The sequence below is a fragment of the Mustela putorius genome, unplaced genomic scaffold, assembly GCF_011764305.1.
Source record: "Mustela putorius furo isolate JIRA1106 unplaced genomic scaffold, ASM1176430v1.1 tig00003834_pilon_pilon_pilon, whole genome shotgun sequence".
NCBI lineage: Eukaryota > Metazoa > Chordata > Mammalia > Carnivora > Mustelidae > Mustela > Mustela putorius.
Window position 1 is genome coordinate 54,233,082 of NW_025421987.1, and position 27,340 is coordinate 54,260,421.

The window sequence follows — 27,340 nt, forward strand, 5'->3', positions numbered from 1 at the left end:
ACTCTAGGTACTATGCTAAAGATTTATTATTTTTAATTTCTGGGTACAAGTGATTTGCTTAATGACAATAGGTCATTCTAGAAACAGAAGGGCTAGAATTGTTGTGACCAGAGCTTCATGTGGTCTTCAGCCTTGTCTCTGTATATTGTGGTTTTAGGGGAAATGTCTAGGATGATTGCAGAATTTGGGAGAGCCAGGCTGGTTTCTATATCCTAACTTTTGAATCATAGCAACTCTAATTCCTATAAACTTTCTCACCCTTGTTACCCTCTTTAGTAGGGAACTAGTTGATTTAGATTTTTTCTGGAATAGTCTAGATGGAGTAAAAGTAGAACCTTTAAGGACTAAGAGTCCATTGACTTGCAAATTTTCCTCTAAATTGGTCCCCAAAGTCCTTGGAATATTCTTGGGATGACTTTTGAAATGAAGTAGAGGATTTATGGACTGATCAGGGAATGAAGTTTTCTGTGTGTCCCTTTTCTCCTTGGATTTCTTGCATATTCTCCCCTCCCCTTTCTCTCTTATTTGTAACATCTGACACTCCTTGTTTTCCTTCTTTTCTTTTTACCTGAAGTGGATTGTTATTTTGAGGTTCAGCTTTGATGGGTTAAATAAGTTTCAGTGGCCTGCTCTGAGAGCTTAAGCAGCTTTGTGATCCTAATCAAATTACTTAGCCACTCTAAGTACTTCAGTTTCTTTATTTGTAAACTGGTATGATGTGGTGATAATTAAGATAAACCGCTTAGAATAGTATCTAATAGTAAATGTTTTATCTTTTTTATCTTCATTATAATTATCGTTCTCCTCATCCTTCACCCACTACCTCTAGTAGTGTATGAAACTGCCTGAGGTGGTTTTTTTTTCTTTTTAATGTAGACACAAAATAAAAATATTAGGTATGGAAGTACAGTCAGTCTTTGCCAGCAGTGTTCCATGTGTTTTAGGCAAGTAAATGTGTGGAATATATGTTGATATCATCTAGGAAGGAACCATCTGCATCGGAGCTGCTTAAATGGGGGTCTTTATGTTGACACTAAAGGATAGAAGGCTGATGATGTCGAAATAGCTAGAGGAGAGTAGATTGTGAAGGCATGTAACTAGTAAAAAGGGGAACTAAATATCAAGGCAGAGGAACTTGATGTGGTAACACAAGCATTAAAAGGAAGTGAATCAAGAGCCAGAAAATGTTAGCTTTCCCTTTTAATTGAATAAAAGCATCCTGAAATTGAGTGTGTAGTATTGCACATTTAAATAAGTTGGGCATTAGGTTGGTCCATTTTGGACTGGTATTAGGATACTGCTTTTGAAAAGATAAAATTCAGATGCTTTTATTTTTGGCCGTTGAATTTTGTGGCCAATCTGTAAAATGAGGATGATAAAACAGTTTCCAACTTTATAGGGTGTTTTTAAAGATTAAATAAGTGAACACCTGTCTGGTGTATAGCGTGATAACATAAATGCTCAATAATTGTTAGCATTTGTTACTTTCTAAATTAAATTAAACCTTCTGTTAAGGCTGCTATTGAAGGAGAAACTTGGTTAAGAAAAGACCTTTTCAAAAGAGGTAGATTAAAACTGTCATGTGGCAATAACCGGATGGGATTCCAGAAAGGAATACTTTTATTTTCCGCTTCAAGAATTTTAACAGTAAGCATTCTTTAATTTCATGAGCAGCAGTCCACTGTCTAATACTGAAAAGCACTTTTGTGCTAAAGATGTTTGTTTATCTTGTTCATGATAGGAATATTATTATTTTTCTTTTTTTTTTTAAGATTTTATTTATTTAGTCATAACAAAGAGAAGGAAGACAGGGAGAGGGATAAGCCAGCTCCCCACTGAGTAAGGAGCCTGATATGGGGCTCAATTCCAGGACCCTGAGATCAGGACCTGAGCCGAAGGCAGATACTTAACCACCTGAGCCACCCAGTTGCCCTGGAGTATCTTTTTCTTTTTAAACAATGTGATTTTAAGAGTCATTGTGAGACAATCTGTGTTTTGCTCTTAAGGAAAGATGAAGCAATTTCAAAATGGGTCTCACTCAGTAACAAAACTTATTCCAAGTCCCAGTGTTGCAAGTATTGTTGTTCAAGGTAGACATTTTATTTCTGAAATTTTAGCCAAAAAAGTGAGACTCCTCAGTAATAGGAAGTGATTTAAAAAAAAAAAATTCTTAGTACAGTTGTAGATTTTCCGTTTCCTGATTTTAAAAGTACAATTTTTAAAAAAGTACTGCCTGCACACATTTGTGCTTTTCCTTTGGTCTGTGTTGATCTAGATCAGTTTCTTTATTTTACAGTAGTGTCTTTGGTCTTGGAACAATTAAGACTTTCTCAAGTTTAACACTTGAGTCAATTAGAGACAGGTGTTTTAATTAAGAGATTAAATGACACATCATGATAATAGATATAAAAAGCCCTTGGTGACTCTAAAGCACTTTGTAAACTATAGAGCACTCTCTAAGTATAAGTTATTGTTACAGTAGGAACATACCCTGAATTACTATTGGCTTCCAAGTATACTACCAGGTGATTATCCCAGAGGTAACAGAATAGTTAGGTTCAGTGACCAAATTCATATGCTCGAATCCCACATTGTATTGAATTAATTACAAACGTACAATGAGAAGTGCCATTAAAGAATGGCTGTGTTAAGACACTCAGGGTATTATTCAAGTGAAATGCCAGAACCATACCACCCAAATCCTGTATTACCCGGTTTGTCCAGTCTCTCTCAATTCTGCATCAGCTTTCTCTGGTCACAGTGTGGTTGCTGCGACATGAGTTGAGGATGAGCAAGGGGAATTGGCAGATGAAAGGTTTTCAGATCCAAAATTCGCTCTATTGGAGAGACTCAAGATATTTACGTATTGAACATCTTGAGCACAGCTATAGCTTGCTATTAACCCGCAGAGCTATTTTTCTCCTTGTCTCTGGCAGATGACACTTGAATTTAGAATGGGTATCACCAGTGGGCATTTGATTGAGGGGTGACAAAGCTCTCAATCTGGATTTGTAACCTAATCCTTTGTGAATATTTAAAGTTTGGTTGATCTTTTGTACTATCCTTTTCTAGCTATACGTAATACTCTCGATTTGTTCCATACATTTTACCTATCTGCAAAACGATGTGTTCTGTTGTTCTCTTTCGGCCTACTATTTGTGAAAAGCTATCTTCACTTCTAATACATTATGTAAGCTTTGCCTGTATTTCAGAAGTTACTTGTTTATTATGTTTGCTTAGTTTCGTCTATCTTCCTTGTTTCTCTTTTCTGTATAGCAGATAGAACCATCTTAAATTATACAGCACACTCACTTGTCAATTATCATTAGTATTATGTTCTACAATGACAGAGAACCCTTGCTTTGTTTGGCTCTGTTTTGGTAGGAAACTGATAAATACTATGGCATAGGAATCTATACCTATAAGGAAGGGGAAAGTTGATTGTGAATGCCTTCAGTTCTCTATATGGATATGTTTCATTGTGTTTCCTCCTTTCATTGTTTAGCTCTAGATGAAAATGTCCAGATTATATAGAAAAGATCATTTCTTAAAAATTATTTGATGCTTCTTCTTAGTCTGGGGAAAAGTCATCTTTTGTAGCTAGGGCCAGAAATTTTGTGTATCTCTTCTATTAAATAAGACCATTTGGAGAAAGTCAAATGGAACTCCTATTGGAAAATAATCTGTTTAGAAAATTCCTTGCTAGGGGCCTGGGTGGTTTAGTTGGTTAAGGGGCTGCCTTCAGCTCAGGTCATGATCCTGCAGCCCTGGGATCAAGTCCCAAATCAGTCTCCCAGCTCCATTGGAAGTCTGCTTCTCCCTCTGACCTTCCCCTCTCTCATGCTCTCACCCTCTCTCTCAAATAAATGAGATCTTAAAAAAAAAATTCTTGCTAGGGAACTGTGGGAGAAACTCAGAAAGCAGTAGGTAGTTTAATGTTATAAGATTGCTGCTGTTTAATAAGAATTTTGTGAAATCAGAATCTAAGCAGTTGTATATGTAGTAAATTGTATACATTCCTTGCCATTTTAGTAGATGTACATTTATAAAGTTGATTTAATTGTGTTAAGATGTGATAGTGGATAAAAATTGCGGAAATGACAACTTAAATAAAAACAAAAACATTTTGTTTTTAATGTTATGTGTAAATTGATTGTAACTTGATTATTTTTAATTTTATATTTAGTATAATTTTGAAAATGCATCTCAGACATTTGATGACCTTCCAGCAAGATTTGGTTATAGACTTCCAGCTGAAGGTTTAAAGGTAAGCAAATAGTAATATGCAGTAAAAGCACAAGGTATTTAGTAAGGTCATTTTTATTGCTCTTTGTTTAAAGAATGAAAATATTTCTTACCATTACCATAAAATCCACACATATTCATTTATAAATGGTTCAGACTATTCAAAAGGTATAAAGAAGAAAATGAAAATCACCTTATGATTGTATCATTCTGAACAAGCCACTGTTAACATTTTGGTATGTATTTCAGACCTGTTTTCTAAGCTATGTACTGTGTGTTGGGTGTGTGTGTGTGTTTATAGATATGTGTATGCATGTATTATATTACGTAAGTGTTTACTTATATAATGAATTTTTATTTTAACACTAAATAGAAACATGCTACTTAGTTTCCAGGTCTTATCAATTAATTCTCAATCCAGAACATCTTTTCATGGTATTAGAGAAGAATCTTTTTATTTGGAATGGCTGGCTGGTTTTGCAATATCATGAAATACTATGGATTTTTGAACATTTATTTGTTTAATTTTTCATGTGGATTTTTAGGTTGTCCAGTTTTTGCTTTTATGAATAGTGCTACAGTGAGTGTCTCCTTTTTTGTGTAGTTGTCTATTTGCATAGGGTACATTTCCAAATTTAGAACAGTTTTGTATATGGAATACATGTTTAAAATTTTGTCATATATTCCAGGTTGCCCTTTGAATGTTTGGGACAATTTAGAATCCTACCAGTAGTGTCTGAGACTTTTTTCCCCACTCCCTCTTTAACACTAGATATTACCAAATTTTAGTGAATTGATAAACTCTAATGAGCTTGAACATCTTAGTTTTTTGCTGTTTGTGTTTGAACGTGTGTATATGTGAGAGTGAATTGCCTGTTAATGCTCTTTGCCCATTTTTATTTTATTTTCTTGAAAGTTTTTTTTTTTTTTTTTTTTTTTTTTTAAATCTGAGGGAGAGTGTGTGTACACAAGCAGGGGTTGAGGGGTAGAGGGGTAGAGAGGGAGAAGGGAAGCTGAGTAGGGAGCCTGAAGAGGAGCTCGGTTTCAGGACTCTGGGATCATGACCTGTGCTGAAGGCAGACGCTTAACTGACTGAACCACCCAGGGGCCCCTCTCTGTCCATTTTTAAATTCAAATGTCTGTTTTTACTGATTTTTTTCTTTCTTTCTTTCTTTTTTTTTTTTTTTAAAGATTTATTTATTTATTTGACAGAGCGAGAGATTACAAGTAGACAGGCAGGCAGAGAGAGAGGGTGAAGCAAGCTCCCCGCTGAGCAGAGAGCCTGATGTGGGCCCCAATCCTGGGACCCTAAGATCATGACCGGAGCTGAAGGTAGAAGCCTAACCCATTGAGCCACCCAGGCACCCTGTTTTTACTGATTTCTAAGATTTTACTGATTTATTTTTATACTGGAAAAATTAATCTGGTATTTGCTGTATCATATGTGCTTCAGGTCATTTTTTTCTGGTTTGTCCTTCATCTTTTAACTTTAAGGTTTCAGTAGTTTTGTTTATGTAGTTAGAAATTACTGTGCTTTCCTTCTACATCTGGGGTCATGGTTAGAATGTCCTTCCCCATTACAAGGTGAAGTTTTTATGTTATGTAAGTTAGAATATGAAATTGTGTGTAGGTACCACAGAATGTTTTCAGGCTGTTTTTTCTTAAAATTCCATAAAACTATTATTGTCATTTAGGATGGCAGACACCTTTGGGAGGGGCATATTAGTTTTTAATTTTTTGAAGATTTTAAATTCTTAAATTCCCAGCATTGTAGGACTATCTTACATTATAAAAATATTTGAATGGAAAAGAAAAATACAGAGGAAAATAGAAAAGCTTTCCATTACCCCTTCTTCATCTATACATGTCAATCCCACTTCTCTCTTCAGCATTAAATATCAGGGTGTTGTGTGATCTTATAGACCCTTCAGCTCTTTTTCTGAATATGTGGTGCTTTTTAGTTCATTAATTTACGAATTGAAAAAGTTCATAGGTGATTACCATTTGTATATATGAAAGGTTTCTTTATTTCTATAATAGAATCAATTCTAGCTAATTAACCCAGAAGGGGATTTATGAAGGGCTACAGATGTCTAGAGTACTGAATTTCTTGTCCCATGAAGAATGGATCTCATAGGCAGAGGAGAGTGAGTAAAGCAATAGAAGTTTATTAAGCAAGGATACAGAAAAAGCTTTCAGGACTGAGAGGGATCCTGACAGGGTTGCCACTGGGGGCTTTTAGGGATGGTCTTTTCTAGAAAGTGAACCAGGGAACTTAAATCCTTTTAACATCTCTATTCATATCACCTTTGAGCAAGGGCTAGTGATAACAACTTCAGTGGCTTTACTTCCTTTTTAGGGTCTGGTAATTGTGTTGGTCACAGGAAGCTGTTATAGCAAGGCTCCACCTCTGACACCTAGTACAGGATGGTCTGGCTTGTTCCCTTTTCCCTGGTTTCCTTTTTACCTCCCATATTTTAAAATTTTGTTCTTCTGATCCCATGGCCCCCTACCTATCTCTTCCTACCTAGCTCCGCCTGTCCCTTACTCAGTATCATATCCTGGAGAAGCAGATTCCAAATTGTCAGGAACAAAACCCAGAACCTCCTTGTAGAAATGGCTTGATAAAGGATTGATGCAGCCACTGACCCCTAAAGCACATCACCTTTTCTCCCATCAGGAAGCCTCTGTGATCTTACTTAGCTCAAAACATTTTGCCTCGACTGCCAGCCAAGCTAAAGAAATACTCTGCCAGACTGTTTTCTGAAATCTTGATTTTTCTGAATGTAGACCCTATAACTACCAGCCAAATAGTTTAGTGAAATACTTGCTATGATGGTGGCTGGCTAATATAGTTTATAGCTTTTGTCGTTGTTATTTTTGTTGTTTTAGTCTGCTTTAAAATGGTGGAATTTGTAGTGTGGGAAAGGTGGGTCAGAAAATTTGGGGCACTATGAGTGACAGATACCCACTATGATGTTACTCTGTAATTTGACTCCCTGCACATCCCCACACTTAGCATTATGTCTTGATCTTTCCACAGCTGCACCTATAGATCTAGCATGTTCCTAGTGAGCACTGCATTGTATTCTATAATGTGAAGGACCATAGTTTATTAGTCATTTTCCATTAACAGATATTTTTTTCTTATCCACAATTAAGTTATTTCTCTAGGGTAGAGGTTTAGAAGTGTAGTTGATAACTCAGTAGGTTTATACATTTAAAATTTTCACTGATACACTAAGTTACATTTCCAAAAGGCATACTGGAAAAATAAAACAAGACAAAATCAGAGAGGGAGACAAACTGTAAGAGACACTTAATCCTAGAAAACAAACTGAGGGTTGCTGGAGGGGAGGGGGGTAGAGAGATAGGGTAACTGGGGGATGGACATTAGGGAGGGCATGTGATGTAATGAGCGCTGGGTATTATATAAGGCTGATAATTCACAGGCCTTTACCTCTGAAACCAATAATACGTTATATGTTAGTTAATTGAATTAAAATAATTTTTAAAAAGCCCTAAAGGCTGTACTGATTTTATTCCCATTAATGGCACATGAGAATACCCATTTTTCTACACCCTTTTCAACAATAAACCTCACCTATTTTCCAAAACCACATCATCAGGAGGATCAAACTTTTCTAGGTTTCTTATTTATATACTTTTAAGTAGTGACTTGATAAGAAGAGGAAATAATTGATGTGGATTTTGGAATATAGGTGAGGTTCGGTAGGGTCAGGTCTGGAGCCGATAACCAAGAACGAATTCTTGAGATGTCTTTGGTGCAGAATGGTGGTGGTTTTATTAAAGCATGGAGACAGAACCCATAGGCAGAAAGAGCTGTCCTGCCCTGGAGTTGTAGGGGTGGCTGATTGTATACTTGGGAGTTGGGGGAGGTAAGGAAAAGGGAGATTTTCAAAAGAACTCTCATATGCCAAAGAGGACCTACAAGATACTGGAGGCATTGCTCTTGTCAAGTTAAGATTGTTTTTTTCCCCTCTAGCAAGGCATTAAAGTGAAGACCATTGGGAGCTTTCTGGAGGAGTGTTGTATTCTTTTTTTTGTTTTGTTTTTTTACTTTATTCATTTGAGAGCTAGAGAGAGTGCACAATCAAGGGGAGAGGCAGAGGGAGAGGGAGAAGCATATTCCCTGCTGAGCTGGGAGCTCTATCCCAGGACCCGGAGATCATAACCCTCCTGAGGTGAAATCAGATGCGTAACCATCTGAGCCACCCAGGTGTCCCAGAACATTACTCTGCCTGTCTCAAGTATCTGTTGTTGGGCTGCAGGTTATAAAGACGTCCAATTTCATCCACATTTCCTGTAGGTTATTGATAAGAATGTTTTTCTTGTTAAAAAAAAAAAATTGTAAACTGAGGGAGACTTCGGTCCTGCAGGACCATAATCTCTATAACCATTTGTTTTTTCTTCCCTTAGCTTTAGGGCAACCATGAGTGGGTTGAGGAATGTCACATATATCCCATCAGGGGTGGAGGTGGGGATGGGGGTTGTAGGATGTCAGCTTGTGCTTTGTCTTCAGCTTGCCTTCTGTTCCCTCATCATGATGATTGCTAAAAAATTGAAAGCCAGATTTATCTCTAAGGAAGCCTTAATCAGTAAGCCTAGCATCAGATTTCCTAAGTATAGCTACCAATGGCAAATCTTATTTTCAGCAAAATACCTTTTGGGTTAGATATATCATTATCATTGTATATGATATTTTTATAATATAGTACTTAGTGTATGTTATAGTACTAAGTTTATAGTACTTAGTGTATGTGTAGTACTTGGTGTATTTTGATGAGAAAACATAGAGGATGAAGGTCATAGGATGCAGATTTGTCCTTGACTGTATCATTCTTAAAGGTTCTAGATAATTTGTACCTTTTATGATATGTATCCTTATATATGATTTCTCCTGATCATTATTCTTAAACTAGCATTCTGTGTTATCACTAGTAAAATGTCCACAAACTAGACTTATTTGAACATTTACTAGTAACTTCTTCAGCATTCTTTCAGAAGAAGTGATTTTGTTTAATACAGAGGGTTGAGATTAGAAAACTTTTTTTTTCTCTAGTGAAGGAAAATGCAAATATTACAAGGAAATATGGTTGTTTGGATGCCTTCTTTGTGATGCCTTCTTTGCTTTCTTAATAGGGAAGATGCTTAGTAGCAGCTACTATATTTTCCCCTCCCAAAACACTTGATAGTTTTGTGATATGAAGATGTCTTGGTAGGCTGAATGTACTTAGCTTCCTCACTCCTAGGAACTGTTAACTGTCGTAATATCACCTTCAATTTGTAGACTAAAAAAAAAAATAGAGTAAATAGAGTAAACAAAAAATAATAGAGTTCCTTTTTCAAAGGATAGGAAATGGAACCATCAAAATAAGAGGTAACACCACACTTTTTTATGTATAAAATAGGAATTCTAAAATCAAGTCATTTTTCAAATGCACAAAGGTATAAAAAGAATGCATCTTCAGTGAATTTTGAGCTTTTAAAATCTTTTCCTGTTAATTTCAAAGTTAATGATTACTCATTCATTTCTTAACTTTATCAGGGAATAGAGCATTTCATTAGATGTGGAAAATAATGAATTATTTCATTATGACAATTTATTACTTGGAGAAGAAGTGTGGAGACAGGGACAGAGAGTAAGGGGGAGGAGGGCCTGAAGAAAAGCATGGAAAGTCTACACATAACCCTCCTATCTTATAGAGAATACCCCAAATCCAACCTTGGTTCTTTTTCTTCCACAGTTGGATAGTCTCCTCTATCATCCTTGGACCACCCACGTTGTCCTAGCTAGTTTCCAACCACATTATAAGTCTGAGAAGGCTAAGGTATCTAATCTACTCAGCACACTCCCTGCACTTCCCTTTTTCATTACTGGGCATCTTTGTTGTTTGTTCACTGAATAGTTTTCATTAGATTTTCTTGCTGGCTTTCTTAATTTGATATGGAAAAAGTAATTCTTAATTTTTCTTCCCATGTAAAAATTTTTTTCCGATTATAAGCAATATATGCTCACCATAAAATTTAAGATGGTAAAGGACATGTATAAAGAAGAATATGAAAATCATACATAATTCTACAACGAAGAGATTATAGTGGTAGACTTGGGTATAACTATGAGTTTTTTATAGACCTATTTATGTTGTCATTTTATGTGTTTATGCTATTTTGCAGCTTCTTAAAATTTGGCAAGATCCTGGCATATCCATTATGGATATTTTTTATGTAAACATATATGCATTCATGTCATCACAGTTTTTAACATAATATTTGAATTATATAATAATGTAATCAGTTCTCTGTCTTTGGTTGTCATTGTGTTTAGGTTGCTTTCACTTATTAAAAATTATTAAATAGTTCAAACACAGAGTAAGGGAATAATAGAACATTCAATATACCTACTACCTGGATGTTCATATTTTGCCATTTTTTTAAGGAAGGAATAAAACATTACCAGTACCTTTGAAATATTTTTTCCTTCCAAATTCCATTCCCTTATCTTCCTCCTCATAGATAATCATTTTCCTGAAATTTAGATTTTTCTCATTTATTTTACAAAACATATTTTATCTTCTATATGAATCTATAAACATTGTACCTGCTTTTAAGTTGTTTTGGTTTTTAAACTTGCTTTTTTTTTTTCATGCAATACTGTATTCGAATTTTATCTGCATTGTTATATTGTCTGCATTCATTTTGCCTGTTGCATAATACTTCATTGTATGAATATATCACAATTTTTAAAAATTTTATTAATATGTAAGATGTCAGTTTCTTGCTATTATAGCTTAAAATTCTCTCCTTGTGTATATTACAATTAGATGTCCTTTCACACTCAACAGATTAGTGAAAATAAAGAGTTAATAGCCAGCAGGGATATGAAAAATAGGTACTCTTATGTACTGCTGGTATATGAGTGTCTGACCACTCTGGAGAGTTTGATAATAATACCTTTCTTTTCTGAGTGATAATTTGCCATAATGAGATAATTCATTTTTTCTGCATTCCATATATTTCTCTTTAATAAATGAATTGTGATTGTCTTTGAAATTATCAGGAAAAACTAATTACCAGTATTAAAACTCTTATTACTTTATATTCTATTTTTATGTTTATCTGAGTGATCTGATCCCTTTTTGCCATTCGCTATTCTCTTTGAATACTTAATACTGAAATAATTTCTGTAGCTAGGATATAACCATTTTTACTAGTACTTTTAAGTTCTGAACCCCGTAATCAGACTGATAATCAGTTTGTATTCAACTTCAGTTAACCAGATTATGTCTATAGTGACTGAGTTATTATGACAAATTGCAAATGGCAAATGATGTGAATAGTGAATGAAGTTCTGTTTCTTTTTCAAAAAACAAAAAACAAAAAACAAACAAACAAACAAAACCAGTATGTTTTTGGCTTCATTACCAAAGAATTCCTTTTAGTTAGGATTCACTTTTGTTTGTAAAACTGAAGAATTTCTCTGCTGCCTCCCAAGTTTTCACGGGTTTACTTTCTCTATTTGTTTCTGAATTCTTTTGCTATCCAAGATTTTGTTAGGAGTTTTGTAATTGCTTAACATGTTTAAAGCTCTTATGTTATCTGTCAAGTACTACAGAATATAAAATATGAATAAATATTCCTTACTGACTTGTGTTGATTTTTCAGTTTAGAAGGTAATCTTAGAGGGTAAGTATTTCTAATGTAAGCTCAATCACTTAGTTTCTCTAAGAGCAAAAGGAATTCTATCTTGTTGGATGTAGCAAATCCTACAAGTATACCATAGTCTATTGAGCTTTTGATTTTTTACTTGTTGGTTTAGTGTTTAAAGTGACAGTGTTTGACTGGATTTTTTTTCTTAAGACAGTGGTGTGGTTATGATGGTCGTGTGGTGTGTAACATATTACTAAAAGGCATTGTCCACCAAAAGGCAGTCATTTTGTTTTTTAAATTGTCAAGATAGGATCTATGAAGTGAAGTATTATCTGTGTGTGCTGAATGGGAAACACGTGACAGTTGTCCTTTCTTCGTATAGCTTGATAGAAAGTCAAAACCCTGACAAACAACTACTTTTGTGTTGAAATTCAGGGCAGTAATCTTTAAATTTTTAACAACTATGTTGTTTTCAGGAATTAGACTTATTAATAGAAAAAGCAAAGGATTGTCAACCAGATCTGTTAGAATATCTCTATAACTCTTTCAACATCAGTTTGAGTTAAAAGGGAATTCCTGATCTCTTTTCCATGCTTTATCCTGGACACCATGATTTACTGCCCCCCCCTTTTAATGATAAGATCATTAGTAGGCTATTATGTCTACAGATTAGTTTGAAATAGTACACTTAGGAAGAAGGTATTTGTTAATTTACATATAAATGTGAAATTCTATTTGCAACCAAGTTAATCTGATTTTGATTATATAAAGAAAGGTATAGTAAATATTTAACAAGTTAAATTATATTTACATGGGACAGCCAGTATTCTAAAACCAAGAGGTGATCAGATGGGCTTTCGGAGTATATTTCCGTGTTACACAATGTGATCTAGGAAACAAAAGAGAAAAAGACAAATCCAGAGGAATCTCCATAGGATAAAACCACGTTTTCTTGTCTGCAAAAATAATACTAGTTACAGTGGACTGGAGCCTGTAAGAAGAGGCTATCCCCTTCAAGAGCATTCCTGAAACATATGTTTCTAGATGACTCGTATGAGGTAATACATATATATTCAACAGGTAATACTTTTTTGGGTAAGAATTGAACAACATTAATAGTAAGAACAGGAATATTTAAGATACAACCTGAAGTTATACTAAAAAATCATCTAATTCATTGACCAGCCTCATGTCCTCGTTTTTTTTTAAGTTTACTGTATTTTTTTTTTTTAAGATTTTATTTACTTATTTGACAGAGAGAGAGAGATCACAAGTAGGCAGAGAGGCAGGCAGAGAGAGGGGGGAAGAAGGCTCCCTGCCAAGCAGAGAGCTCGATGTGGGGCTCGATCCCAGGACCCTGAGATCATGACCTGAGCTGAAGGCAGAGGCTCAAGCCACTGAGCCATCCAGGTGCCCCTTGAGTTTACTGTATTTTTAAGTAATCTCTACACCCATTGAGGGGCTCAATCTCATGACCCTGAAATCAAAGGTCGCCTTTGACTAAGGCCATCCAGCACCCCATGTTCTGTTAATAACAACTTTGTTGAGATATAATTCACACGCCATGCAGTTCACTTATTTAAGGTGTTTCAGTGGCTTTTAGTATATTTAGAGTTATGCAGTTATCATCACAATTTTAGAACCCCCAAAAGAAACCCCATGCCCATTAGCAGTCATTCTGCAATTCTCCCCAACCCCTCCAGTTCCAACTCTAGGCAATTAATCATTTATAAATCGGATCATATAATATATAGCCTTTTGTTTCTGTCTTCTTTCACTTAGCACTTCTTCAAGGTTCATCTTTTTTACAACATATATCAGTATTTTGTTCCTTTTTATGGCAGCTAATCTTTTGTATGGGTATACCAGATTTTGTTTATCTCTATATCAGTTGATGGACATTTGGGCAATTTTTACTTTTTGGATATTATGGATAATTCTGCTATGAACATCAGTGTACACGTTTCTGTGTCTGTGTTTTCATTTCTGTCTTTAAGGATCCACCCATTTTTAGAGAGATCAAGTACATGTGGGGAGAGAGGCAGAGGTAGAAGGAGAGAAGCAGATACCCTGCTAAGTGTGGAGCCTGTTGTGGGGCTTGATCCCATGACCCTGAGACCATGACCTGAGCCAAAAATCAAGAGTTGGATGGTGAACCAACTGAGCTGCCCAAGTGCCCCCTTTTTCTTTCTTGAATATTTACTTAAGGGTAGAATTGTTGGGTTGTATGGTAACTCTTTAACCTTATAAGGAAACCCCAGATTGCTCCAAAGTGGGTGCACCATTTTCAGCTCCCACCAGCAGTGTGTGGAGTTTCCAAGTTCTCCATTTCTTTATCAAAACTTGATCTTAATCTTTTTTTTTTTCTTTTTAATAGACATTCTTTTGGGTGTGAAGTGCTATCTCCTCGTGGTTTTGATTTGAATTTCCCTAATCATTAGTGATGTTGAGCATCTTTTCATGTGCTTATTGGCCAGTCATATATTTTCTTTGAAGAAATGTCTCTCAGGTCTTATCTATCTACTTGTCTATCTCTTTATTATTTTAGATGGCTAACATATGGTGCATATTGGTTTCTGGAGTAGAATTCAGTGATTTGTCATATACAACACCCAGTGTTCATCATAACAAGTGGCCTCCTTAATACCCTTCACTCATCTAGCCCATCTCTCACCTACCTCCTTCCATTAAGGAGGAGAATAAACCTCCATGTTTATTCTCTATTGGTAAGAGTCTCTTATGGCTAGTTTCCCTCTGTCTTTTTTTCCCCCTTCCCATATGTTCATCTCTTTTCTTTCTTAAATTTTACATATGAGAGAGATCATGTAGAATTTGTCTTTCTCTGACTGACTTATTTCACTTAGTGTAATACTCTATAGCTCTATCCACGTCATTGCAAATGGCAAGATCTCATTCTTTTTTATGACTGAGTAATATTCCATTGTAGATTTATACCACATCTTCTTTATCCATTCATCAGTTGGTGTACATTTGGTTTCTCTCCATGGTTTGGCTATTGTTGGTAATGCTTCTATAGATCGGGTTGCATGTATCCCTTGGATTCTGTATTTTTGTATCCTTTGGGTAAATACATAGTAGCACAATTACTGGATCATAGAGTAGTTCTAAATTAACATTTTGAGGATACTGTTCTCCAGAGTTGCTGCACCAGTTCCCATTCCCATCAACAGTGTAAGAGGGTTTTCCTTTGCATCCTCACCAACATCTCTTATTTCCTGACCTGTTAATTTTAGCCATCCTGACAGTGATGAGGTAGCTAGCCTCTCATTGTGGTTTCGATTTGTGTTTCCCTAATGATGAGTGATGTTGAGCATCTTTTCATGTGTTTTGTTGGCTATCTGGATTTTTTTTTTTTTTTGAAAGCGTCTAATCATGTCTTCTGCCCATTTCTTTTATTTTTATTTTTTAATTTATTTATTTGACACACAGAGAGAGTGTGTCAAGGCCCAATGTGGGACTTGATCCCAGGACTCTGAGATCATGACTTGAGCCAAAGGCAAAGGCCTAACCCACTGAACCACCCAGGCACCCATATCTTCTGCCTATTTTTTAACTGGGCTATTTGTTTTGTTTTGGGGTTTTGAGTTTGGTAAGTTCTATATAGATTTTGGATACTGACCCTTTATCAGATATGTTGTTTACAAATATCTTCTCCCATTCCTTAGGCTGTCTTTTAGTTTTGTTGATTTTCTTTGCTATGAAGAAACTTTTTATCTTTATGAAATCCCAGTAGTTCATTTTTGCTTTTATTTCTCATGCTTCAGGAGATGTATCTAGTAAGAAGTTGCTATGACTGAAGTCAGAGGGAATACTGCCTGTGTTCTCCTCTGAGAATTTGATGGTTTTCTGTCTCACATTCAGATCTTTCATTCGTTTGGATTCATTTTTTTGTGTGTATATGGTTTACGAAAGTGGTCCTGTTTCATTTTTTTGCATGTTGCTGTCCAGTTTTCCCAACACCATTTGTTGAAGAGACTGTCTTTTTTTTCATTGGATAATCTTTCCTGATTTGTCAAAGATTGGTTGACCATATAATTGTGGGTCCATTTGTGGGTTTTTTATTCTTTTCCATTGATCTATGTGCTTGTTTTGTGCCAGTTCCATACTGTCTTTATCACTACAACTTTGTAATATAGCTTGTGTTCTGGAATTGTGGTGCTTCCAGTTTTGTTTTTCTTTTTCAGAATTGCTTTGACTATTCAGGTCAAATGATTTTGTGGTTCTGTACAAATTTTAGGATTGTTTGTTCTAGCTCTGTGAAAAATGCTAGTGGTATTTTGATGGGGATTGCATAAAATGTGTGGATTGCTTTGGGTAGTATAGGCATTTTAATAATATTTGTTCTTCCAGCCCATGAGCATGGAATGCTTTTCCATTTCTTTGTGTCCTCTTTAATATCTTTCATAAGTGTTTACAGAGTGTAGATCTACAGTTTACAGAGTGTAGATCTTTCACTTCTTTCATTATATTTAGTCCTAGGTATCTTACTATTTTTGATACAATCACAAATGGGATCAATTCCTTGATTTATTTTTCTGCAGTTTCATTATTGTTGTATAGAAATGCAACAGGTTTCTGCACATTGATTTTATATTCTGTGACTGCTGAATTCATGTATGAGTTTTAGCAATTTTTGGGGGGAGTCTTTTGGGTTTTCTACATAGAGTATCATGTTGTCTGCAAAATAATGAAAGTTTGACTTCTTCTTTGCCAATTTGGATGTCTTTTATTTCTTTTTGTTCTCTGCTGAGGCTAAGACTACCAATACTATGTTAAATAGTAATGGTAAGAAGACATCCTTGTGGATTTCCTGCTTAGATGATCTGTCCATTGCTATAAGTGGAGTGTTAAAGTCCTCTGCTATTATGGTATTATCATCAATGAGTTTCCTTATGTTTGTTATTAATTGATTTATATATCTTGGTGCTATCACCAAGTGATATAAATTGATTTATATATCTTGGTGCTATATATCCCTATTTCAGGGATAGATACTTAAAATTATTAGATCTTCTTTTAAAAATTTTTTAATTTTTCTTGGGGCACCTGGGTGGCTCAGTGGGTTGGAGCCTCTGCCTTCGGCTCGGGTGGTGATCCCAGGGTTCTGGGATTGAGCCCCACATCAGGCTCTGTGCTTGGCGGGAGCCTGCTTTCCCCCCTCTCTCTGCCTGCCTCTCTGCCTGTCAAATAAATAAATAAAATCTCTAAAAAATAAATAAATAATTTTTTAAAAATTTTTCTAAAAAAGATTTTCTTTATTAGCAGGCATGCATGAGCAGTGGGGAGGGGCAGAAGGAAACTCCTGGCTGAGCAGGGAGCCCGATGTGGGGCTTCATCCCAGGACCCTGAGATCATGACCTGAGCCAAAGGCAGATGCTTAACCAACTGAGCCACCCAGGTGCCCAATTGTTAGATCTTCTTGATGGATAGATCCCTTAATTATGATATATTGCCCTTCTTTGTCTCTTGTTATAATCTTTGTTTTAAAATCTTGCTTGTCTATTACAAGTATGGCTACTCTGGCTTTCTTTTGACATCTGTTATCATGATAGGTAGTTTTTCATCCCCTCACTTTCAATATGCAGCATCTTCTGTGTTTAGGTCTAAAATGAATCTCTTGTAGGCAGCACAGTGTATAGATGGATCTTATTTTTTATCCATTCTGATACCCTTTGTCTTTTGATAGAAGCATTTAGTCCATTTATATTCAGAGTGATTATTGAGAGAGATGGGTTTAGGGCCATTGTGTACCTAGAGTTAGTGTTTCTGGTGATTTTTCTCTGGCCCTTTCTAGTCTTTGTTGCTTTTAGTCTTTTTTTTCTCCCCTTGAAGAATTTCCCTTAAACTGTCTTGCAGGGCTGGTTTAGTGGTCACAAACTCCTTTTGTTTTTGTTTGTCCAGAAAACTCTTTATCTCTCCTTCTGTTCTGAATTACTGCCTTGCTGGATAAAGAATTTTTGGCTGAGGAAAAAAAGGGCAGGGGGAGGCTCCTGGATGGCTCATTCACTTGGTTAAGCAACTGCCTTTGGCTCAGGTCATGATCCTGGAGTCCCAGGATCAAGTCCTGCATCAGGCTCCCTGCTCTTCAGGGAGTCTGCTTCTCCTTCTGATCCTCCCACTTCTCATGCTCTCTCTCTCAAAGAAAAAAAAAATCTTAAAAAAAAAAAAATTCTTGGCTGCATGTTTCTCCCATTCATCATGTTGAACATTTTTTTCCACTCCTTTCTGACCTGCCAATTCTCTGTGGACAGATCTGCTGCAGACCTGATCTGTCTTCCCTTGTAGGTTAAGTACCTTTTCTCCTTGCTGCTTTCAGGATTCTTTCCTTCCTGGTTATTCTGTGAATTTGACTATGCTATGCCTTTGCCATGGCTGGCTTTTGTTGAATTTAACTGGAGTTCTCTGTGCTTCTTGGATTTGATGTCTGTGTCCTTCCCCAGATTAGGGAAGTTTTCAGCTATAATTTGTCCAAATAAATCTTCTGCCCCTTTATCTCTGTCTTTATCTTCAGAGACTCATATGATTTGCGTGTTATTACATTTTACTAAGTCACTGAGTTCTTGAAGTCTGCCTTCACAGTCCATTACTTTTCTTTTCCTCTTCTTTTTAGCTTCATTATTTTCTGTAGTTTTATCTTCTGTATCACTGATTTGCGCCTCTCTTTCATCCATCCTCCTTTTTGTGGTCTCCATTTGTTTTAGCATCTTGGTTATAGTATTTTTAATTTTGGCCTGACTAGATTTTAGTGCTTGTAGTAGGGATTAGCTAGTGTCTTCTATGCTTTTTCAAGCCCAGCTAATATTCTTATAAATGTTGTTTTAAATTCTGGTTCAGACATCTTACCTATATCTGTATTGATTAAATCCCTGGACTTGAGTTCTACCTCATGTTCTTTCCTTTGGAGTGAATTTCTCAGTCTGTTGTTTTGTCCAGAAAAGAAATGAAGAAAGAGAAAAAAGAACAACAAACAAAAACAAAGCACAAAACAAAGAAAAAAAAAAAGAAAAACAAAAATATAAAACAAGATAACCAAAAACCTCCCCTAAATCCTGGGTGTGTTTTGGTCTGCTTGTTAAAAGAATCTAGATCACAAAATAAAAAATAAAATAAAATGAAAGTAGACAAAAATAAAAAATATATCTGAAAATTATATATATAAAAATTTTAAAAAGTTAAAGGAATTGGAAAATAGAAGAACAGTGAAACAATAATAAAAATAAAAAATAAAGAATAAAAGTAAAAAAGGAACTTGATTCTATTTCCCCTAGAGCTGAGCTTTGCAGTACTCAGTGCTTAATAAACTTGGTGTATGCTAGTTGTTTGTGCTGGTCTTCTGGGGGAGAGGTCTGCCACACTGATTCTCAGGCTGTCTTATTTCAGAGCAAATGCATCTCCAGTGCTCAGGTGGGCGGGGTTTGGTGTATGTGGCTTGGCCTCCACTAGGTGGGGCTGTTTTGCTCCCTGATGACTTTTAGTTCTCATGCGCAGGATGAAAATGGCTGTGTCCAGCTCTCTAACAAGGGAGCTGAACATTTGCCCCTACTCTTTAGTGAACCCTCACAGGAAAGCAATCATTATTTCTCCCACTTTCCATCTGAACCCTGTATTTACCCTGCCCTAGTGCAACCTTTTTTAGCTCAGGTATGTGAGTAAGTTTCAAAACTGCAAATTTCACAGATGCCGGAGGGGCAGACCTGCCCTGTTCCTCCAGGGCAGGGTCTTGTGCTTGTAGTCGGTCCCAGGAAGGTAGTTGCATGACCAGCGGCGGTATGTGGTTTATGGCAAAAAGCCCTCACCAGGATCTGCTGCTCTCCGCCGGCTTCCTGGCTCCGATTACTGGAACAGTGCGGCAACTTGGTGCCCCTTCCTGCAAACCAGGGATCCTCAGACCACCTTGTCACTCCTCGATTCTGCCCCTCTTTGTCATCTGAGCACCTTTACTCCAGGCATTTCCCCCACAATAACAAACTTAAAAGTTTAGATTTTTGCACTCTGCCCTTCCTAATACTCTGTGATAGCTTTAGTAAGCAGGCTCCTTCCTTGTTGCGGCATCTATAACTGTCTTCTCCAAGCGAACTTCCACCCCTCCTACCTTCCAAAAGGTGGCTGCTTTTCTGCTTGAGGAGTTGGAGTTTTTGTTCTCTTAGAACTCCATTTGACTTTTTGGGCGTTCAGAATAATTGGTAACTATCTGTGTTCCAGGGATGAGACAAGCTCAGGGTCCTCCTACTCCTCTGCCATCTTAACTCCGCCTTTGGTCATTTTAAAATTAGAGTCTATGAATTTTTATTATTGAGTTATAAGATTTCTTTATGTATTTGGATAAAAGCCCCTTGTCAGATATATGATTTGTAAATACTTCTTCCCATTCTTGGCCTTTTCTTTTCATTTTTTGGATGATGCTCTGTGAAGTGCAAAAGGTTTTAATTTTGATTAAGTCCAGTTAATCTATAGTTTCTCCTTTTGTTTATGCTTTCTGTATCATATATAAGAAATCAATGCCTAATCCACAGTCATGAAAATTTATGTGTTCTAGGATTATTTTGATTTAGTTCTCAGATTTAGGTCTTTATTTTGAGTTAATTTTTCTATTTAATGTGAGGTAGAGGTTCAATACAATTCTTTTGCCTATGGATAATCCAGTTTTCTCACAACCAGTTGCTGAAAAGCTATTCTTTCTTCACTATGTTGTCATGGCACCGTTGTTTAAAAAAAAAAAAAAGTCAACCATAAATATGAAAGTTTATTTCTAGAATTTATTATTCTGCTCCATTGATTTATCTGTACACCAGCACCATACTGTTTGGATTACTATAGCTGTATAGTAACTTGTAAAAATGGAAGTGTGTGTCCTCCAATTTTGTTTTTCTCTTCTAGATTATTTTGGCTGTTTTGGATACCTTGGATTTCCATTTAAACTTTAGGATCACCTTGTTGATTTCTGCAAAAAAAAATAAAAAATAAAAATAAAAGTAAACAAAAAAATCCAGCTAGGGTTTTATATAGATTGCATCAAAATTGTAAATTAATTTAGGGAGTATTACCCTCTTTACACTATTAAATCTTCTTATCTATGAAAATAGACCATCTTTCCATTTATTTAGGAGTTCTTTAATTTCTTTTAACAAAGTGTCGTAGCCTTTACTGTACAAGTCTTACACTTTTATGAAACTTATTCCTGCTTTTGATACTATTGTATCAAAAGATTGTATTGTTTTCCCAGTTTGCTAGTCAGATAGCTCATTGGAAGCATTATAGAAATAGTTGATTTTTGTACATTAATCTTATATCATGCAATTTTGCTGAACTTTTTTATTCTAATTTTTTTTAGTGGGTTCCTTAGGGTTTTCTGTATACAATTGACCTTTGAACAATGTGCGTTTAGAGGCATTGACCCCCACATGGTCAAAAAACTATGTATAACTTTTGACTCTCCAAAAACTTAATTACTGATACTGTTGACCCAAAAAGCCTCAGTGATATAAACAGTTTATCAACACATGTTTTGTATGTTATATGCATTACATTCATATACATATGTATACATACATATACATAAAATATACATACACACATATACATGAACATACATACACATACATATACATACATATACATAAAAATATATGCAGTAAATATTTAACATAATACACATTAAAGTAAGATAAGGAATAAAAAATGTTATTAGGAAAAATTCTAAGGAAGGGAAAATATGTTTATAGTACCATACTGTATCCAAAAAAAAATTCATGTGTAAGTGGGCCTGTGCAGTTCAAGCCCGTGTTGTTCAAGGGTCAGCTGTATAAACTCATGTCCTCTGCAGATCAAATAGAGACAGTATTACTTCTTCCTTTCCATTTGAATGTTTTTTATCTTTCCTCTTTTTTCCTTCCTTTCTTTTCCCTTTTTACCTTCTTCTTCTTCTTCTTCTTCTTTTTTTTTTGCTTAATCGCCTGGCTAGCACTGCAGGACATTTTTTTTTTAGTTGAAGAATATTTTTTTATTTTGAAATTTGAAATGTTTCTTTGACATGAAGCAATGAATGTCTAAAATAGTTAGGAAAAGGCAAATACTTTTATCAGATATTCTTAAATAATCCCATTTAGGATATTTCTTAATAGAATTGTCAAGAGCAGACTTTTTTTTTTTTTTTAGATCTATTTATTTAGAGAGTATATGTGAGAGTGGGGGAGGATCCAGAGGGAGAGAGTGAGTGTGGGGCTTGATCTCATGAACAATGAGATTATGACCTGAGCCAAAACGAAGAGTCAGTCACTTAACAGATTGTACTACCCAGATATCCCCAGCCTTTTTTTTTAAAAAATTTATTTATTCATGAGAGAGAGACAGACATATAGACAGAGAGTGTGTGTGTGTGTAAGCGGGGGGAAGGGCAGAGGGAGAGGGAGATAGTCTTCAGGATGAGCACAGAGCCAGATGTGGAACTTGATCCCAGGACCCTGAGATTATGATCTGAAATGGAATCAAGAGCTGGTTGCTTAACTGCCTGAGCCACCCTGGTCCCCCAAGAGCAGGATTTGCTTTAGGATTAGTTTGCTCTTCTTTTTCAAGTGTCTTAAAGTGAAAAGGTTATTGATTTGACATTTTTCTTCTTTTTAACATAGGCATAAATTTCTGTTAAGCATTGTTTTAACTGTTTCCCCTTAGTTATGATATGTTGTTTCTCTTTTTTCATTTTCAAAATAATTTTTGTAATTTCTTTTGTGAATTATTTGATTATTGCTTATTTAGGAATGTGTTGTTTATTTTGTACTTATTTCTGAGTTTCTTCAAATTTTGATTTCCAATTTTACTTCAGTGTGGTCATAGAATGTACTTTGGATGATGCAGTACTTAAAAGTTATTGAGCATTGTTTTATGGTCTCACATATGATCTGTGTTGGAAAATGTTCCCTGTGCAATTGAGAAGAATGTATACTTTGTTGTTGGATGAGATGTTCAATAGATGTCTTTTAGCTTTAGTGGTCTTATAGTGTTGTTCAGGTCTTCTGTTTCCTGATTGATCTTACAAGTTCTGTGTATTGAGAGTAAGATATTGAAGTCTCCAATATAATTGTTGAATTACCTGTTTCCCTTTTCAATTTTGTTAGTTTTTTTTTTACTATGTAATGCGGGACTCTGTTGTTTGGTGCCTGTATGTTTATAGTAGTTATATCTTTCTGGTGTATTGACCTTTATATCATTACAAAATGTTCTTGTATATTTCTCATAATGTATTTTTAATTTAAAACTTATTTTGTTTGTATTAGTATAATCATTCCAGTTTTCATATGGTAGCTGTTTATTTATCTTTTTCATCCTTTTACATTTAAACCCTTTATAATTTGTGTTTCCGTATATGGCACACAGTTGGAACTTCAGTTTTAAAATCCATTTTGAGGGGCACCTGGGTGGTTCAGTGGGTTAAAGCCTTTGCCTTCAGCTCAGGTCATGATCCCAGGGTCCTGGGATCAAGCCCTGCATCGGGCTCTCTGCTCAGCAGGGAGCCTGCTTCTCTTCATTTCTCTCTGCTTGCTTCTCTGCATACATGTGATCTCTGTCTATCAAATAAATAAATGAAATATTTAAAAAAAATTTAAAAAAATCCATTTTGACAATAATTTTGAATAAATTATTTAATTCATTCACATGAATGTTATTCTTGATGTTGGAGCCATTTTATTTTCTGTTTTCTGTGTTTCATGTCTATTTTTTCTTTTATTGCTTTCCTTTGCAGTAAGTTAATATTTTCTAGTGTATCATTTTAATTCATTATTGATTTTTTCCCCACTATATTATTTTGCATTATTCTTTTGGTGGTTGCTAGGGCTTACCATATACATCTTTAATGATTAGAATCTACTTCAGATGAATACTAGGAAAGTTTCAGTAAGATATAGAAACATGATTACAATATAGCTCTATTTTTTTCTCTTTTATATTACTTTTATGTATATTATATGTTATAAGCTCAATGATACATTGTTTTAACTATTGCTTCATATAATTTCATATGTACTAATGAGCTTGAGAAAAGAAAGGAGAATAAGTATATATTTGTAATGTTTTATGTTAGCATTCTTACTTATTATTTCTGGTTCTCTATTCTTGTGGATTTGAGTTGCCAGTTATTGCCATCTACTTACTTTAATATGGCTCTCCAGTGCATGCTAATTGGAAATTCAACTTGAAGGCAGCAGCTGGGAAATCAGGATATTATATATGCAGTTTAGTTCCTGTTCCTGTCAAGGTGGGTGTTTCTGGTTACTTAACCTGGTGAGCTAGAGAGAGTAGTCACTGGATATGCTTGTGTTTCCAAGTTAGAGTCGTCATTGTTTTGTATGTTCCAGGATACTCACGAGATACTAAGCCCTGTGGTATCCCAGATCCCAGAGTTAGGTGATTTGGAAGTTAGTCGCTGGGGTGACAGTTGGAGTGCTAGTTGTGTGGACAAGGTCCTTTCAGGGAGAAGCTGGAGGCTGGTTTTACTGTTCAAGTGAGCTGACAGTGGACAGCAGAGGATGTGCCCACCAGATCTTTTAGGCTTCTAGGGGGATCTTAGTTCCCACATGGAGGCTGATTACAAGGCAGAACCTCAAGCATCAGCTAGAAAAGTATACAGTCACAGCTCTTCTAGAGAAAGACAGGGATGGGTATTTTTGCTTGCATCCTCTGTGCTAAGCCCTGGGGGGAAATAGTGGATAGTGATTGTTTCCATACCTGTTAAAAACTGCTTTTTTGTTGAATATGGTCCTATAGGATTTGTAAATGCTAAGCCTTATGTGGCAGCCATAAAAATTGGGATGTTAGATGTGTGGACACACTTCTAGAGAGAAGCTAGAGACTTGGTTTAATTGTTGGAGTGAGCCAGAATGAAAAGTTGGACCCTCTTGTACAGTATACAGTCAATTCTTTTCCAGAGAATGACTGGGAGATGGGTGTTTGCTTGCTCCTTCTGTACTGAGTCCTAGATGAGAGCCAGGCGGCGTGCATCTGGTTTTGTTATGGTGTGTGGGACTCATGGACACATGCCCTGCTGGCTTTCAGAGATAGGCAGTTTGGGGGCTGGTCCCTTGGGTAGCAACCTTAAAAATTGGAGTGTTAGGAATGGGAGTATGGTTCAGTGTAATATAATTGTGTTTTGTGTGTGTGTGTGTACACATAGTTGTTTATTATGTATATATATATACACACACACACACAACTGTGTCTACATATACATACATACATATGCACACATATATATGCAAATATATGTAATTGTATATATATATAAAAAAGCAAACAATATACATTAACAGAATGTAGGGAGGAAAAAATCTTACAATCATCTCAATTCGTGTAGAAAACACGTTTGACAAAATCCAACACCCTTTCATGATAAAAACACCCAACAAACTAAAAAAAAGTAAACTTCCAAACGTTGCTGAAATTAAAAGACACAAACATCCTAAGGATGTCAATCCTATCATGGATTGATAGACAATATAGTTAAGATGTCAGTACTGCCCAAAGCAATCTATAAATTTGATACAATCCCTATCAAAATCCCAATGATGGTTTTGCAGAACTAGAAAAATCCATCCTATTATCTATATGGAATCTCAAGGGATCTCTAATAGTCAAAATAATATTGAAAAAGAGCAAAGTCAAAACTCTCGTACTTCCTGAATTTAAAACTTACTACAAAGCAGGGAGCCTGGGAGGCTGAGTTGGTTAAAGAATCTGACTCTTGATTTCAGTTCAGATTATGATCTCAGGGCTGTGATACTGAGCCCTGCACGCTGGGCTGCACACACAGCTTAAGATTCAATCTCTCTCTCCCTCTCCCTCTGCCCCTCCCTACCCCCTGCATGCTTGCTCTCTCTTTCAAAAATAAAATAATTAAAACAGTACAAAACTACAGTAACCAAAATAGTATGATGCTGACATAAACACGGACTCAAAGACCAATAAAATAGCATAGCTCAGAAATAAACACATACAAGTCAAATGATTTTGACAAGGCTACCAAGACCATTCAAAGAAAGGATAATTCTTTTGACTGATGTACTGGGAAAACTGGATATCCACATGCAAAAGAATAAAATTGCCATATAAAAGATTAACTCAAAGACCTTACATTTGAGTCAAAGACCTGAATGTAATAGCTAATATGTAAAACTCTTATATGAAAACATAAGGGAAAAGCTTTATAACATTGGATTTGGCAATGTTTTCTTGGGCATTAAAAGCACAGGCAACAAAAGAAAAAAATAGATGATTGGACTTCATCAAAATTAAAACCTTTTTGCATTAAAGGGCAAAAGACCCTAAAGACAGCCCATGGAATGAGGGAAAATATTTTTCAATCATATGTCTGATATCCAGAATACATAAGGAACTCCTAGAACTCAATAAAAATAAGTTAACCTGATTTTAAAATGCACCCAGGACTTGGATAAACATTTCTCCAAAGAAGATAAACAATGGCCAACAAGCTCATGAAAAGATACTGAGCATCATTAATACTTAGAGGGAAATGTAAATCAAAACTGTATTGTGTTATGTTAGGATGACTATAATCAAAAGGAAAATAATAAATGTGGCCAAGGATGTGAAGAAATTGGAACTCTTGTGCATAGCTCGTGGGAACTTAAAATGGAAGAACCACTGTGAAAAACAGTATGACAATTCATCAAAAAATTAAATATAGAATTACCATATGGTTTAGCAATCCTACTTCTGGGTGAATACTCAAAAGAAATGAAAGCAAGAACTTGAACAGATATTTGTACACCCATGTTCATAACAGCATTATTCATAATAGCCAGAAAGTAGAAACAACCGAAGTATCCATCAATAGATGAGTGGATAAACAAAATGTGGTATATGCATAAGAATATCATCCTGCCTTACAAAGAAAAGAAAGTCTAAAAGATTTTATTTATTTGACAGAGGGAGATCACAAGTAGGCAGAGCAGCAAGCAGAGAGAGAGGGAAGCAGACTCCCTGCTGAGCAGAGAGCCCAATGCCGGCTTCAATCCCAGGACCCTGAGATCATGACCTGAGCTGAAAGTAGATGTTTAACCTACTGAGCCACCCAGGTGTGCCCTCCCACACTCTGTTTCAAATAAAGTCAATTTCTTTAGGAAGAGTTTTGGAGGTCCTTTTTCTCACCAACTGCCTCTTTTACTGGGCCAACTTTCTGAGCCACTGATCGGGAATTGGCTCCATTCAGAATTCATCAGCCTCACTGGCTTTCTTTCTAATCTAAGAAATGACTGTGTATTTACTGTTTCCTGTGTTTGTTTCTTTACTACTAATATCTATGTATCTCCTGAATGATTGCCTAGCACAAGTCACATTTTCATTTTTCGGTGATCCCCCGCTAAGCTCTGTGCTGGTTGGGGATAGTTGTCTC

The 27,340-nt window shown here is 35.7% G+C and overlaps 1 protein-coding gene across 5 annotated transcripts in view; it reads left to right on the forward strand.

Annotated features, from left to right (window-relative positions):
* Positions 1–27,340, forward strand: part of RNF13 (ring finger protein 13) — a 157,948-nt gene that overhangs the window by 27,511 nt on the left and 103,097 nt on the right. For 4 of the 5 annotated variants that reach the window (XM_004755530.3, XM_004755528.2, XM_004755527.2 and 1 more), the window contains one exon: positions 4,187–4,267. In XM_004755530.3, the coding sequence (XP_004755587.1) occupies positions 4,187–4,267 (81 nt within the window). Of the gene's footprint in view, positions 1–4,186; positions 4,268–27,340 lie in introns of those variants that run through there. The other variant, XM_045088510.1, reaches the window with a different exon arrangement.